This window comes from Pollachius pollachius (assembly GCF_949987615.1).
Source record: "Pollachius pollachius genome assembly, chromosome: 6".
NCBI lineage: Eukaryota > Metazoa > Chordata > Actinopteri > Gadiformes > Gadidae > Pollachius > Pollachius pollachius.
In genome coordinates, this window is record NC_136939.1 from 7,893,415 (window position 1) to 7,910,449 (window position 17,035).

The 17,035-nt window shown below is 48.2% G+C and overlaps 1 protein-coding gene across 1 annotated transcript in view; it reads left to right on the forward strand.

Moving 5' to 3' along the window:
• tiam1a (TIAM Rac1 associated GEF 1a) overlaps positions 1 to 17,035 on the forward strand; it is a 63,929-nt gene that overhangs the window by 38,143 nt on the left and 8,751 nt on the right. The window contains 8 exon segments of the mRNA XM_079739037.1: positions 474 to 548; positions 4,114 to 4,284; positions 5,387 to 5,491; positions 6,599 to 6,680; positions 7,881 to 7,967; positions 9,982 to 10,194; positions 11,513 to 11,687; positions 12,319 to 12,328. Coding sequence (XP_079595163.1) covers positions 474 to 548; positions 4,114 to 4,284; positions 5,387 to 5,491; positions 6,599 to 6,680; positions 7,881 to 7,967; positions 9,982 to 10,194; positions 11,513 to 11,687; positions 12,319 to 12,328 — 918 coding nt within the window.

The window sequence follows — 17,035 nt, forward strand, 5'->3', positions numbered from 1 at the left end:
CATGCACGCATACACACACATACACAAGCGCACAAACAGAAAACACACACACATCCATACGCACACACACACACAAAGGCACACACACACACACACACACACACACACATGCACATGCACGCATACACACACATACACAAGCGCACAAACACAAAACACACACACATCCATACGCACACACACACACACAAACGCACACACACACACACACACACACACACACACAAACACACAACCAAAGACATCCATGAACAACATGTACAAATACAAGGACGAACATGAAACACTTGATTAAGGTATTAACATGATAAAAACACATATGAATACAACAACAACACACACACACACATAAACAACAACACATATACAAACACGATACACACACACACATATCCACGACATTATGCAACAGTACAGCACATGAACGACGTTGACGTAGCAGCGATGGCTGACGGGCTGTTCTCCGCTTGCAGGTGTTCGTGGAGGGGGCGGAGCCACTGAAGACCACACTGGAGAGCATGGTGGAGGATTCTGCCAGCGAGAAATCTGTAAGCACTCGCTCAGCCTCCGCTGCTGCCAAGCAGAACCAGATACACCAAATGACGTGTTGTATTACACACAGCGCTGGTTTCCTGCCTTTCTTTCTTTCTGTTTCTCTCTCCCTCTCTCTTTGTATCTTGCTTTCGATCTCTTTCTTTGTTTCTTTTATTTGTTTTGTTGTCTGTCTGTCTGTCTGTCTCCCTGTCTATCCGTCTGTCTGTACTAGCTGTTATGGTTTTTTTCCTCTGCTGCCTGGTGTGAGTCTGACCTTTGTGCTCATGAGCGCGAACGTACCTCCACATATGTTAGCTCGGGGCTAACAGCAGATCCCAGCAGATTGGAGGCTCTGCTCTGCTGCACCTGCTCCCACGATGGCTTTCTGTGTGTTCAAAGCACATATCTTCCATTCCTCTGGTACTTACGCTTAGTTAAGGTTAAGTAAACCCCCATATCACATGTAACAACTGTTTGGTATGGGTCTCACAAACTGTGGGTGAACCTTTCTGTGTTCTTTTTTGATATAAATGCATACATCTGTTGATCGGGGGGAAATACTCGTTTTTTTTTTTTCATCGTGCTAGTTTTCTATTGGCTTGAACCCTAGCTCGAGCTTGTGTGACGTTGGCTTTGACAACGTTTGACCACGCCAATCGCATATGCTCCTCTAGAACCCAATGCGTCTGTATCTTATAAAACATTCACGACCCTAATGACTACTCTAAACAGGTTGTCTTTAACTCAGCGGAGCTTCTCCTGCTTAATGGCTGTGCTTTCATGTCCTAAGAACGCGTGGGCTGGTGTGGGCTGAATCCATGTGTTTTTAGGACACGAAAGCACACCGTTCTGGCAGAGAATCTGCACTTTACACACTCCACCCCTCTACATCCATACAATAATTCCATAAAATGGACATTATCTAAATCTACATAATACAAACAGGAGGAACCACTCCCACCTCAAGACTACCAGGGAGGCTAGCTAGCTCCCCCTCTCCGCCGCGTCACTGTAATGTGGCCTCTATTAGATCTGGGGGGTCAGAGGAAGTTCCATCGCTGCCTTCTCACCGCCACTTAGCCGGCAGCCACCTGCTGTCCCCCTCCTGCTTTGAGGCTCGTAGGCAGGGGATAGCAACAGCGAACACCCGTCTGTCTGCGTTGCTCTGTGTGTGTCTTCCCAAAGGCTGCCTGTTTGAACCTCAATCTCCAAGGGCCAAGACTGATGGGCCGTTTTAAAACAAAAAAAAATTATTCAATTTATTTGTTGATACTGTTGCCCTATTGAATTATGATTTGTCATTTTGATGTGTTTTTTTTTGTGATCATTTTATTTTTCCATACCAAGCCATCTCCTCTTCAGAGTCACACATCAGTCTACAGGTTTTTTGGTCCCAGTCTGTTTCACACCCTCTTTTAACTCCCTGGTGGGGTTCTGTTCTGTTGCTCCACTCTTCTAGCCTGTTGAGCCTACAAGAATTTATCTGTCGAATCACCGCTCACAAGTCAAGAGAGAGAATGGTGGTTGTCAGGGTTTCCTCCTTTAGGGAAAATCCTAATGTGTACATCTAGAGTGGAAGTGGTGCAAGCAGGGTTTCAATGCCATATATGGGCAGTCATGTAAAGGCCATGTGGCACATCCACATGTGATGAACCCCAGTGTTTAAACAAGAGGATAAAGAGAGAGAGAGAGAGAGAGAGAGAGAGAGAGAGAGTGATGGAGCAATAATGAGAGATAGAGAGAGAGAGAGAGTGAGCGATAAAAACATTCCCAGAGGAAGAATGTCTTTGAGGTGGTTGTGTGTGTGTGTGTGTGTGTGTGTGTGTGTGTCTGTGTGTGGGCGTGCGGGGGGGGGGGGTTGTTGAAACCATGAAGGTGGGCTAGGTGGGTGGTAGCCGTCTGCTTTCAGATCCAGGCAGATGGGTCGGGGGGGGGGGGGGGGGGGGGGCGGGCTGTGACCCGGCCTGAGAGGTTGCCTGCACTAAGGGGAATCGATTCCTCCCTGCGCCCACGCTCAGCCCCACCTGACAGAACACCCCCCACACACACACACACACACACACACACACACACACACACACACGAGAAGAGACCGCGATGGAGAGGACGCACCTTCCCGCATGAAGGACACTGAGGGGGGTGCAGACATTGAGCAGGGAAAAACGATAACAACAACAACAACAACAGCAGGGTTTGGCTGGGCTCTGTCCCTTCACATCCTTCCTTACATTAAATCAAAGGCATTTCTTTGTGTCTTGAGATGGCATGGCAGACGGGTCTCTCCCTCAGAGAGAGGAGGCGAAGGGAGGGAGAGACGGGAGAGGTGGAGGAGAGACGGGGGGGGCGGCTTTTAGTTCTGCTATGGCTGCCCAGCCTTCTGCATCCCCCCCTCTCTCCCCCTCTCTCCCCCATCAGAGGCTTCAGGGACAGGCCAGGAGGGGAGCCAGATGGTGATGTGGGGGGAGGGACGGGATGTTTTGGACCCCCAGTCTGCTCTGTGTCTGTAAGAATGTGTGTGTATGTGTGGTTGTGTGTCTGTTTGTGTGTGTGTGTGTGTGTGTGTGTGTGTGTGTGTGTGTGTGTGTGTGTGAGCAACGTGGGTGTATTTTTTGTGAGAGTACAATTGTGAGTGATATTCTTGCATATATGTGTGTATCTCCTTGTCTATGTCCATGTCTCTCTCTCTCTCTCTCTCTCTCTCTCTCCCTCTCTCCCTCTCTCTCTCTCTCTCTCTCTCTCTCTCTGTCTCGCTCACACACTCTCACAAAAGGAAACAGATACAAACACACACACACGCGTAAGCCAGCCAAGTGAAAGTTTACATAAACAGGGACCACCGCGGTAGCGTGTTAACGGTGTGCAGATTGTGTGTGTTTGGGGGGGGGGGGGGGAAGATTGATGGAGAGATGTGAAGCTGTGGCAGCATAGGGGATGCAGAGGTGGGCGGGGGGGGCAGGGGGGTGGAGGTGGAGTACAGCAATAAAAGAATAAAAGGGATGCCAGGATGCTGTTGTTATCTGATAGGAGCAGATCATTTATCAGTGGCAGACTGTCAGTCCAGTTAAAGCCCACCCGAGAGAGAGAGAGAGAGAGAGAGAGAGAGAGAGAGAGAGTGCGAGAGAGAGAGAGAGAGAGAGAGAGAGAGAGAGAGAGACAGAGAGAGAGAGAGTGCGAGAGAGAGAGAGAGAGAGAGAGTGCGAGAGAGAGAGAGAGAGAGAGAGAGTGCGAGAGAGAGAGAGAGGGGGGTGCGAGAGAGAGAGAGAGAGAGTGCGAAGGAAGAGATAAAGCAAGAGAGAGAGGCTGATGGAAACGACAGATTGTCAGAGGGCAGAGTGATGGGCGTAAAGGTTACTGACCATCACACACGCACACACACACACACACACACACACACGCGCACACACACAGGAGAGGATCGCACCATGCTATGGAAAAACCAATCCAGCAGTAGATACAGTGAGCCTCGTGAACATCTAACCCCTCCCCCCCGCGGCCCCCCACCTCAGGAGCTGTCAACGTCACTCCAGCAATGCTTCACATCAGCCGCTGCAAACACCTCTCTGCTTTGTGTCCCTGCAGAGGGACAGAGGCAGCTCGGTGAACAGTGTTCCCCAGCGCCAGCCCGACAGTGAGATCTGGGCGCCCGAGTGCCTGAAGCCCTCCTGGGTGTGTCTGCCCAACGACCGGCCCGTCCTGGCCATCATCCAGCCAGGGGAGACGTCCATGGAGACCCTGGATGGGGTGTGCAAGGTGGGGGAGAGGCCACTGATAGCCCACTCAGCCAGTAGCGCCGTGGGCTGGCCAGTAGTTTAGACACGAGCTGGTCCCCCGGAGCAACTAGCGCTAAATGTAATGAAAGTAGCGCAAGTTGCTTACGAGGATATTGTTGTTTTTCTTCCTAGGTTAGTGACATCAGTTGGACGCATATTTAATTTACAATATGGTCAATTGAATTAAAAGTGTACAAATGCATTTTTTCACATGTATACCAGATACAATGCAATCCTTTATTTTCTCGACCGCTGACATTGGGTCACAAATAGTTACCTATTTGAAAAATCCCTCACTGCTTAAAAAGTATACTTATAGTATATCTTGATATTGATTGTTACATTGAGTTCAGCAGGGTAGCATACCTGGGATGCTGGAGAATAGCTTCAGCATACCTGCCATACTGAAACCATGTTAAGTATGGCTCTGGCACCTCTCCGCGTTTGATGACCTTGACATACTGTGTAACTATTCACAAGACTTGTTATGCAACCACAATAGCTCACCCAATCTTTCAACGTTTCTTGTGCTCGTACATTCTCCCCCCCTCTTACCCAAATCTCACACATACTCACACACACACACACACAAACACACACACACACACATGCAGGCGCACACACACACACACACACACACACACACACACACACACACACACACCATTGTCCTTTAGGCTGCACTGCCGTTGATCCTCTGCTCAGAACACACACATACATACGAGAGTTCATGCTCATTTGTCACACGCATCGATCAATTCTTATTAAGTATTCCTTGAAGTCGAGGCGCCAATGCGTGACTCCAGAACACGTACACGCATCCGTCTCCATGCGTGAGGAACTGGAGCGTCTAATCCCCCCTGTGATGAACCACATACATGCAGCTCATCATGCATGACCGCACCCTTACATGTCCCGCAGTGTGACTTCTGAGAACACTGGCGCTAAACAGCGTTGTGTGTGTGCAGAACGCGGCAGCGTGGTACCATATGCCCCTCTGGTTACGAGCGGGCCCATGGACCAACCTATTGAGTGTGTTTTGCGGACTGAGAACTACCTGTCTCCATGTCTGTGACCTGCAGGCCCATAAGATAGACCCCTCCAACCACTACCTGCGTCTGAAGGTGTGCGTTGAAGACCAGATGCTCCTCTACGTCCCGTCGTCCGAAGAGGACATCTCAGATCTGGTGAGGAGAATACCAAAACACGGATGTGATCTGTTATTGTCTTTATAGTATGAGGCCGGTGTTTGTGTTTATTGGATTTCGAACCCCTGAAGGAACCTATCGATCAAAGTCCTACAAAGTAATTGATTATATTGGGTATGGTTATTCCAAGATTTATTTTTCAGACGCTTCTTCAGGCGTCTCATGTCGGGATATATTTAGCACCCATGGGATCTACGGGGTCTTGACCTCAGTTTGCAATTGCTCCCCCCCCCCCACAACGCCTGGAGTTGGGATTTCATGTTTTATGAATTGCCTGCCAATTTGATTAGTTATGCATTTAAAATCCCCTCCAAATGCTTAGACGCACAGCACATATGATAAATTATGCAAAGTAATATTCTGAAAACACGCTGTGTGCCATTGTGAGATACGCCAATTTGTTTGTGTGTGTGTGTGTGTGTGTGTGTGTGAGTGTGTGAGTGTGTGTGCATGTGTGTTTATTTGCATGTGCGTGTGTCTGTTTGTGTGTGTGTGTTTTGCTTTCTACATGCTTTCAGTTTAGCACATATGGCTTTGCTTTGCTTTCTTTTCCTATAAATATATAATTTTATAAAATTACATAAATATATCATTTCCGTTGTTTGCGACCTCACAACCCCCCTCTCTCTCGTCATTACCCTCTCTTTGAGGCTCGGTGCCGTGCACTAGTACTGCGGCGCCCTGAACTCTGCGCAAGCACAGAGAAACTACTGTTCTACCAACTCATCCATGCTTTTAATATTTCCCATTCAATCCAGGCCTCCGTCGTTCCACAAGCTTTTATCTCCTCGCTTTGATCACAGACTTGTTTAACCGTCCGTCCGTCCCAGTACAGAATATTAAATGAAGTTGTTGATGAATACACACAGCTGGTGCTCTGCTCAGGTCAGATCCCACGACCCACACACTCTCAGACCATGGGACTACACTACAGTACACCACAAAGGGCTGCCTGGGTCTTAGACCGATCTGTCCAGCCTTTAGTACGAGGGATGAGGTGTCCTTGACCTCAGGATCCAAACAAGGGCGTGGCTGCGTTGACCCCCCGGTCCATCCCATTATACCCGTCCCTCTGTGTGCTTTCAGCTCCACAAAGAGATCGAGATTTGCAGTAAAACCACCAAGGTGGTTTGCTTCGACAAGGCCGACTCCTGCGCCATTGGATATGGTATAGTGATTTTTTTTTTAAGCAATCACCTCGTCTTTTCTTTTCCTATATAAAGTAAAATGCTTTGTGCCACAGGGCTTGTGAAGGAATTGATGGAGTCAGATCTAGATAATGATATTTGGCAGGAGATAAGTCCCGCTGAGATTTCATTTTTTAATTACTTGCCGCTATTAGTCTATTAGTAATGCTGATTTAGTGGATGTTTTGCCAGCGGCAAATACTCATCAAGTTGTCTTGTTCTCATTTGATTATTTCTCTCTTCTTCCTCCCTTCCCGTCTCCTTCCTTTCTTCCTTTCTTCCTCCCTTCCTGTCTTCACCCCAACCTTCCTGTCTCCCTCCTTCCTTCCTTTCCTAATCCCTTCCTTTCTTTCCTCCTCGCTTTCTGTATTTCCTCCTCCCTTCCTGTCTCCCCCTTCCCTTTCTATCCTCCCTCCTCCCTTCCTCTCTTCCCTCCTCCCTTCCTATCCTCCCTCCTCCCTTCCTCTCTTTCCTCCTCCCTTCCTATCCTGCCTCCTCCCTTCCCGTCTTCCCTCCACCCTTCCTATCCTCCCTCCTCCCTTCCTATCCTCCCTCCTCCCTTCCCGTCTTCCCTCCACCCTTCCTATCCTCCCTCCTCCCTTCCTATCCTCCCTCCACCCTTCCTATCCTCCCTCCTCCCTTCCTATCCTCCCTCCTCCCTTCCTATCCTCCCTCCTCCCTTTCCGTCTTCCCTCCACCCTTCCCATCCTCCCTCCACCCTTCCTATCCTCCCTCCACCCTTCCCATCTTCCCTCCACCCTTCCTATCCTCCCTCCACCCTTTCTATCCTCCCTCCACCCTTCCCATCCTCCCTCCACCCTTTCTATCCTCCCTCCACCCTTCCCATCCTCCCTCCACCCTTCCTATCCTCCCTCCACCCTTCCTATCCTCCCTCCTCCCTTCCTATCCTCCCTCCACCCTTCCTATCCTCCCTCCACCCTTCCCATCCTCCCTCCACCCTTCCCATCCTCCCTCCACCCTTCCTATCCTCCCTCCACCCTTTCTATCCTCCCTCCACCCTTCCCATCCTCCCTCCACCCTTCCTATCCTCCCTCCTCCCTTCCTATCCTCCCTCCACCCTTCCTATCCTCTCTCCACCCTTCCTATCCTCCCTCCACCCTTCCCATCCTCCCTCCACCCTTCCTATCCTCCCTCCACCCTTCCCCACTTCCCGCCCTCAGGGTTCAAGGTGTCGGTGCAGGAGGAAGAGGGGAGGACCACGCTCCACATCACTGAAGTGAAGGCAGAAGGCCTGGCCTCGGCCAAAGGTGTTTATCTAAAGCTCTGCTCTCGACCTGTCGCTGCCGGGCCCACCACCCACAACACCATCTCCACCCCACCCTACCATGACATCTGTCCCAGGAGACAGAGACGTCTCTCAATGTCCCCTCCTCCGTGGAGCAGAGTTTCCTTAACAACCGCATATAATGATGACCGCACAAAGACTTCATTATTTTGCCCATGATGCATGAGGGCGTAAATAAAATCGGCACGAGAGAGAGAGAGAGAGAGAGAGTAAAAGAGAAAGAGAGGAAGAGAGAGAGAAACCGATTGAGAGAAGAGACATGTAGAGAGAGTGAGAGAGAGCTCTAAGTGTACTATTGAATCACTCAGAGATTCTGGGGATGCAAATTTAATACTTTAATATAAATATATATATATATATATATATATATATATGTAAAAGCCCTGTGTAAGGCCAAGGTTACTCAAGTGTGAGATTGCGTCCTCCTCATCTTAGATGCATTAGCATTCCTGAAGGGCTCCTGGCTAGCCTGCTGCCACTGTAGCCCTGCAGCCAGTGGGGGGGGGGGCCGTACCGGAGCTAGCTGCAACTCTGCGAGATTAGCACCGATAGAAACGATCGCGGCAGACACACAACACAACAAGACATCCATTGGTAACATTTTTAGTCCGGCTTGCCTGAATCACTGGATTAAGTCTGTCAGGTCTGTTGTATCTGACTAAGGTGGGCGGAGTCTGTGTGTGTGTGTGTGTGTGTGTGTGTGTATGTGTGTGTGTGTGTGTTAGGACTAAAGGGAGTGCAAGGGCCGCTTAAATAACTGGAGGGTGTTTTACAAAACAAGCTTCAGACCTACAGCCCCAAAGGTTCTCTCTCTCTCATTCTTTCTCTCTCTCACTGCATCTCTCTCTCCCCTCTTTAATTCCCTTTTCCCCTTCCCCCAACACAAACCAGTTTTCCTGTGCACACACATGAGCACGCACACACACACACACACACACACACACACACACACACACACACACAGTTCCACACAGTCGGTATGGCCAGAGGGGGTTATCTTTCCCTGTCCAATAAAGACTCCACCGCAGCTGACATTTCATATCCTAGACAACTAGGTCATAACTAAGGGCTAAATGTGCGCTACTCTCTGCGTGCAAGGGTATGCATGTGTGTGTGTATGCGTGGGTGTGTGTGTTGTTTGTGGTGTGTGCGTGCGTGTGTGGGGTTATTTGTAGTGTCAAGCCATTGCATTATAAAAGATGTATCTCATCATTTGTGAATGGCTATCATTTCAGTTCGATACAATGAAAACAAATATAAATATAAAATCAGATTGATGGGGGAACTCTCATGAACAATACTGGCTGAGTGTGTCTGTGTGTGTGTGCGTGTGTGTGTGTGTGTGTGTGTGAATGTGAGATAATCTCTTTTGTGTAGGCGCAAGGGGGGTTGGGGGCTGCAGGTAATCTGTTGAGGAAAGCTCAGCTGTCATAAGTAATCAATAGCGTCAGCTGATATTGGCTACTAATTGGCAAGCTGATTGACTGGTAGTTCTCTAATAGGGAGAGGCGAGAGGCAAGAGGCACAGGTGTTGTGGAATTTATTTTATATGGCGTCAGCCTCCATTCATTATGGGGGCCATCCTTTATTTGCATTGAGTGTTTTTATAGCAAGCATAAAGGATTATGTGTTTGGACATGACAAATTAAACTAGGCCACACACAATCACACTACTCGCCCTCAAATAAATTCGTGTTGAATCTGTAGATTTATGTTTACATCCAACATAATAAGATTTGATCTAATGGCCTATAGAAAAGTTATATTATTGGATGGGTATATTAGTATTCAGGGATCACCTCGCTCCTTCTCAGCGTGCGTATCGCTTTAATGGAGCCGTTTATTACTCCCATGTAGAAGCTTGACGAGACATGTTTGAACACCTACAAGCGTGGCCTTCTGAGGCAAAAGCGTGAAACGCAAGGCTAACGTGTTCGCTATGGTCTTTTTTTCTTTCTTTTCTCATCCACTACAAGGTGTGAAAGTGGGTGATGAGATCCTTTTGCTCAACGGCAAACCTGCCTCCGTCTTACAAATGGATGACATGAAGAGCGCGTTTGTTCAACCTGCGTTGACGCTGAGCGTCAGCACCCTGCCACACATCGACCCACGGCTGCTCTGCTCCCTCCCCCCGCGGCGGTCCGACGGCGAACAAGACAACACCACGGACATCTTCTCCCAGGACCAAGGTGGGCATTTACCTTCACGACCAAAGTTCAAATGAAAGTTTGCTACCGGAACCAAACATGTAGCGGAGAGCGAGACGTGAAGATTGACGAACGTGTAGCAGCAGCTCCCCCTAGTGGTGAGACGGGGCTCTCCCCGTGACTTGTCAATTAAGCGTGTTGCGTTAATAATAACCTCCATCAATAAGCATTGAACGTTGAAAAATTAGGATAATGATCAGTTTGGTTATTATTCAGATCAACGCATTACTAATATTGCATTTTCTTTTTCAAATTGCATCAATGGTGCAATAATCACTTTTCCAAATCAGCATCATGCATGGTGCATTCTCTTCTGGGTTCTCCCTGCTTTTATTTGCCATTCATTCATTCCAATTAATATTTAAAAAGTTGTGCCCCTACCTCTTTTAGTTCAAGTTGCTTCTGTGCACTGTGCAGAGTGTACTACAGAGTGTACAGAGTCATTTGTCTTTGTGCCTCACCCCAAAGGGGTAGCGAGTAGTGGTGTGATTATGCATGGCTGCAGCGTCCCCTATCCCCTATCCCCCAGCCGCTGTCCCGTCCTCACCTGCTCTTCTGTACCAATCCAAGGGCACCATTTGTATTCCATCCCAGACCTTTGCTTGCACCTGGGCTGACAAGCTGGCGTTTGTTAACTCCGCGGCCCCCCTGAAAATAAACCATGAATATTAATATGGGGGGGTGGGGGCTGTGTCACAATGGGGGGTCTCGGTCGTCAGGGATAGAGACGCCAAGTAAACAAAAAAAACACAATTGGGTGAAGCGCTTTGGATGATGTCATTAGTGTTGATTAGCATAGAGGCGTGGGTAGTGGGTGGGCTGGGATTGGCAGTTCTTGGGTTTATTTGCAGTTCGGATCAGAATCAACGCTTTGAAGTCCAGGCTACAAACATACCTCTTCTCCCTGGCCTTTTAATCTTCTTATTTTTTTTATTTTTTTTTGATGCAGTTTCAACTCCCATGCTGTTAACCTTGCGTGCTTTGAGTATTGTTTCGTTCTGCGTATCAATCGTGCACGTCTTTTTTCCATCCTCTGTTCTCTGTGTTATTGTTTGTTATTCTATCTGTATGTTATGCTGTTTTAAATCCCATACTCTACAGCCCTTTGCTCAACCCTGGTGGCTTTAAAACGTGCCTCATGAATATAATTGACTTCCTTTTTGAAACGTCCTTGTTCTGGGCTGCATAAAGGAGTGCGTCATTTCCTTCTCCAGCTCATCACAGCTCGGGCCGTGTTAGGATCCAAAAAGCACGAGGACTCCAGCGAAAGCGGTTAAAACGTGTCTTCCTTCCTGTTCAGAGGACATCCTGGACGACGTGTCGGGCCTGACGGTGGACAGCCCGGACGGGACCGTGGAGGAGGGGTCCCGGCTGGTTCCCCTGAGCCCTGGGGGGGACCCCCCCAAGGACCTGCCCCCCAACCAGGCTGAGCAGAAGGTGAGGAAGGAGCAGTCGTCCCGACTGTCGGGGCGTCGGTAGACACACACGGTTAGAGTGGAAGACGGTGCACACCTCCTGTCAGGTATTTTTACAGGCGTCGGAAGCGAGATGAGAGATGTGTGTGTCTGTCGTGTTCAGTGTCATGAGCGCCGAATGAGCTACTGGCTACTCGAAAGGGGTGGTGGTGGTGGTGGTGTGGTTCTGTGTTAAGATGTAGTGTCCTTGTGTCATTGGTCAGCCCGCTGACATGCTGCGATGACATGATCATCAATAATGATCTCCATCAATACGGTTCACTTAGTGCTTCGATGTGTTCTACGTGCACACACGTGTGGACACAGGCCTGCATTAAGTGTGTGTGTGTGTGTGTGTGTGTGTGTGTGTGTGTGTGTGTGTGTGGGGGGGGGGGCGGGGGACAAAATGGGTTTTGGTTCACAAGCTGTGTGTGTGTGTGTGTGTGTGTGTGTGTGTGTGTGGCAAAGACCCATGAGACCCATTTGAAGCGCGTAATGTCATGCTGCTTTCTGCCTTGTTATCATAGGAGCATTTACTCTAACGTTAATGTGTGTTTGATTGAAATGAAATCCTAGCATTGAGTTGATTTTCACATCAGTGTGGTCAGGAGTAATGGCATGTGCGGCTTCCCTCCGGTGAAACCCCCCACAGCTTCCACGCGGTGGGTGTTCCGTGTCTCTGGCGTTCAACTAGAGGCCCGGACGTGTGCACCAACCCATCTGTTTGCGCGTCGCCGCGGTGAAAGACGGGATTACTTGCGTCGGACTGCGGACACGTTTTGTGGGAGGTGGCGCGGTGTCGCTCTCCCATTAGGACCACGTCTGGTCCGATCGGGGGGATCGTGATCGACCCCCCACCCCGTCGGATGCGGTTGTCAAGGCCATTACCGTGGCGATGGGAGTGGGGACGGGCCCTGCTGGATGTGTGTCACAGAGCTGTAGCCAGGCGTTGGGAGATGTTCACTTCATCCAGTCTAGTTGGCCCCGTCGGGTTCCATGGCTTCAGTGGTGGGGAACCCAGACATGCGTGGCAAATTCTATTTCATGTGCCCTAAAAACTACAAAGTAGTCTGGGCATGATTCAAGGGCATCACGTGGAAGATGGCTGCATTTTCATCGCTATAATGAGGCGGATTCCAGACAGTATATTCAGGTCGCATGGCGTGCCGTCTCCATGGATGTGCCCAGTAATGTTGACCCATGAGAATATCACATGTCGTCATTAGGCTGGTCCTCGTCTCTGACTCTTCCTCGCTTTCTCCTTCATCTTTCTGTTTGATATTCATCTCTCTCTCTCTCTCTCTCTCTCTCTCTCTCTCTCTCTCTTCTCTCTCTCTCTGTCTCTCTCTCTCTCTCTCTCTCACTCTCTCTCTCTCTCTCTCCCCCCCCTACACATCTGGCTACTAGCCAAACACTTAACCCCAATCATTTAGAGGTGAGCAGGGGGGGGCAGTATGTCTTGGTAGCTTACCCCCTTGCCAACTAGTTCTCATCCTTTGACTCGCTGTCCTTGTAACTTTTATTCCGTCATCTCCATCTGTCCATCCAGCCCTCCTTTATCAACCTTGTTTTGCTCCTACCCAATCAGTGTTTTAAGTGTTTAATTTAATAAATGCACAATACTACACAGGGAAACTCTTAGGACAGGAACACCTACGACAAAGCCATAGAAAGAAATAGCATTTATTAAGGAGAGTCATAAATAAGGGCAACAATAGCAAAGAAAATGGCAGAAATAAAAACAATTTACGTCTCAGTAAAAAGCAGTAGCAGCAGTAATAATATAATGATGTCAATATAATCATTATATAATATTGTATTTCATAATGAATAGAAAGTGTAGAATATAGGAAGTGATTCTCCTTGGCCTTCCCCTTTCACTTTACTCCCTCTCGATTTTGCTCTCGCTCTACCTAATCTTTGTGCTATAGCTGGGTGTTGTCTCTCGCCCTCCCCCGTCTCATGTCACCCCCGGCCTGCGAAGGGGAGAAGGAGTGGGACCATCTTAATTATCCACGCATTATAATTACCTCAGTCTCCGCGGCCATCCACATCGTTTAGTCCAAATAAATGAGAGAGAGAGAGAGAGAGAGAGAGAGAGAGAGAGAGAGAGAGATTTCTTTTTTGCATACAAAAGATATTCCCCACCCAGCCCCCGCTTCCTTTAGCACGATAAATCAGGCAGAGAGGATCGCTGATTGCTTGGGAGCCGTGGCGATGGTGTGGGTGATTGCCGGTGTTCTCCAACGTCAATCTCGTCGACTTCAGCTCGTGTTGCACTCACAGAGGGGAGGCGATCCGTGTTATCTTTGAGAGGGAATTATGTCAAATGATGAATGGCAATCAGTGCTCTACTGTACTCCGCTCCCTCCTGAGAGGAGCCTAAGGTCCCTCGTCGCTCTGCCATCCCCCCTCTGTTCACCTGCTCAGTCGTTCCTCAGCGGGCCACTAGAGGGCGCACTGCTGTCTGTTTAAAGGTGGAAATTCATGATATCCTGTAAGGCTGTCTTGTATGCAAAATGCCTGGTGATGCACTGAAGTGAACTGACATAGTCACAAGGCCTGTTAGATCCTCATAGTCTTAATACTTATCCCATTTCCACCTTTTGGGATGGTGTTGTTTGTGTGTGTGTGCGTGCGTGTGTGTGTGTGTGTGTGTGTGTGTGTGTGTGTGTGTGTGTGTGTGTGTGTGTGTGTGTGTGAGAGAGAGAGGCGTACCTCTTTGGGGGGGATTGAATATATCCCCATGTCCTCAGAGTCTGTTTGTAACATAAACAATGACCTCCTGATATAGGAAGGACCTTTCCTTATACACATGGACCATGCGTGTTCTCATGTGTTTGGGAGTGTGTCGATGACGGGAAATATGCCAAGAGTGTTAAATAACCATGTTTATCCGGTCCAGGGAACAGGTTTGCACTTGCTTCTCCACTCCTCTTTTCCCTCCACTCCCTTTTTTTTGCCTCTGCTGAGCTATAGGTCAAAGAGGGAGGGAGAGAGGGAGAGAAAGTTGGGAGGGGGGGGGAGATAGAGAAAGGGTCCTAAAGGATAGACGGAGGGAGAGGGAATGCTAAACTGAAAAGGTATGGCTGCTCTGTCTTTTCTTAATTGAACAACTTTTTTTTTTTCTTTGCCAACAATAGCTAAATTTGGCTCAATATTTCCGCTTGCATGAGGCCAAGGCATTGTTTTAGTTATTGTTTAGCTGTTCCGGATGTGGGATCCGATTCCTTTAGATTACACACCAGTTTCAGAGAATGTGTGGTTGGTCTGAGTTCTGGGCAGGGATTGTAGGAACTTTATCAAGAAGGATAAGACATTTGATTTGATCATGTGGAACTGAGTACACTTCATATTGGTGCCAAACAACCTCATGCATCAATATAGAGTGATAAGAATTGGTGTGAACTTAAGCCACACGTCCTTTTGTAAACAATTTATTAGTGTTGGGAGTCAAATTATCCATGAAGCAAAACAAATGGTTTGTTGAAACCCTGGCATACACTTCACATCTATCTCTAAATGTGTCAAAAAATGATAGAAATATTATTTATTTTTACACACCTGGAGGAAAGGTCCATAATTTTAAAAATCTAAAGCTTTGGGAGTGTTTAATACCATGTTGATGACATCATCATGCACACGCACAGTCAGTATGACCTGTTATGGTTTATGTGTTCCTTTATGTGTTAATTTGACAGTTTGCAGCCAGGCTAGGAGTTGGTATGGCCCCTTTAAGTGTTAATGGATACCTTTTTAAGGATCAGCGAACAGTCAGCGATAAAGAAGAAAACCGGGCAGACTGAGAAACATACAGAGGGAGGGAGAGAGAGAGAGAGAGGGGGGGTAAGGAGGGAGAGTGAAAGAGGGAGGGAGGGAGAGAGAGAGAGCTCTTGTGATGATCAGGGGGATTGCTGTGCTGCAGTCGGTTCCCTTCCATCTGTTGAATATACGAGCTTGTTGGGAGTCGCTGGATGCCGGACGGTACCCTTGTCCTTGTTCTTTACAATCAGTTTCCTTCATTGAGCAGAACGACAGGTAAGACCAGCGTTGCACCACTATCTTTTGGAGTGGTATACGGCTGAAAGGACGACTAACCCCACATTGCACCAGGCTTTTGCTTGATGAAGCACGGAGGGGCGAAGGTATCTAGGGGAGGAGGTGCCCACCAGAACCCCTGGTCTCCTGCTGAGAACCAGGCACAGTCCAGGAAACATGTCCACCCTTAAGAGCAACAGGAGCTCCAAACACTCCTCTGAGTCCATCTATGACATGTTACAACTGGTAGGCATGCGTTTGATTTTGCGTTATATACTTGCCACTGTGTTAAATGTTTTGTTATGGTCGTGTTTGCATCCCGTCATTTGCAGTCGTTTCACAGCATTCGATTCCCGATGGCAACGACCCTGTTTAAATCATATTTTTTCCATTCTGTGTGCATTTTGGTAGGCAACCTTCTTTTTGGAATATTGTCAACTTATAAGAAGCTTTTATGCATTTGATACTTTGGATGTATAACCGTCATGAGCGTACCTGCCGGTCAGTCGTATCACAAGTATCGTCTATGTGTTGGTTCTGACTCGAATATCGGACTCTATCTAGAATCAGGTCTTCTGTGAAATTGGTCCATTATCCGGCTGGCGAGTGTCTGTTCCGACCAGTGATCCGGCTGTCACTCACTGTCACCTCTCAGTCAAGGGCGAGAACCCATTAGATATGCCAATTGTGTGTGTGTGTGTGTGTGTGTGTGTGTGTGTGTGTGTGTGTGTGTGTGTGTGTGTGTGTGTGTGTGTGTGTGTTTGGGGGTAGGGGGATTGGTGTATCTGTAATCGTGTGTGTGTGTCTGACTGCATGATTTTATCAGTACAAAAGGATTTCCGGGGGGGGGGGGGGGGGTCACACATTTCCTCTGTGAGGTGCAATGAAAGTGGCTGCCTTCTAACATGAAAATGGATGGCTAGTTAAGTGGAGCATGACTATTATAACCCTGGCCTTCTTATAATATTGTATGTGCTTTGGGTCACTTCTCCTCAGTCATGGTGTCTCTATACTTAAAACACGTAGAACACTGAGTGGACTTTGTATGTATTTTGAGTGTGTGTGTGTGTGTGTGTGTGTAGGGAGAAGTGAGTTTTAGATTAGTGGAACTGGTTTCAATATGCAATCGGCATGGGCAGGCCTATACCAGTTTGCCACCAGTTCTCTATTCATTACCGCTCCCATTTCACACTCCCGTATTACCAGTAATTACAAACAAAGACTGGAGCCCTCAGGCGTTTAATCTCATGCCAATACACAACCTTTATTTCCACCAATGGTATTAGTTCTGGAATAGTTCTCTAACATGAGAAATACTCTTAGAGCGGTCC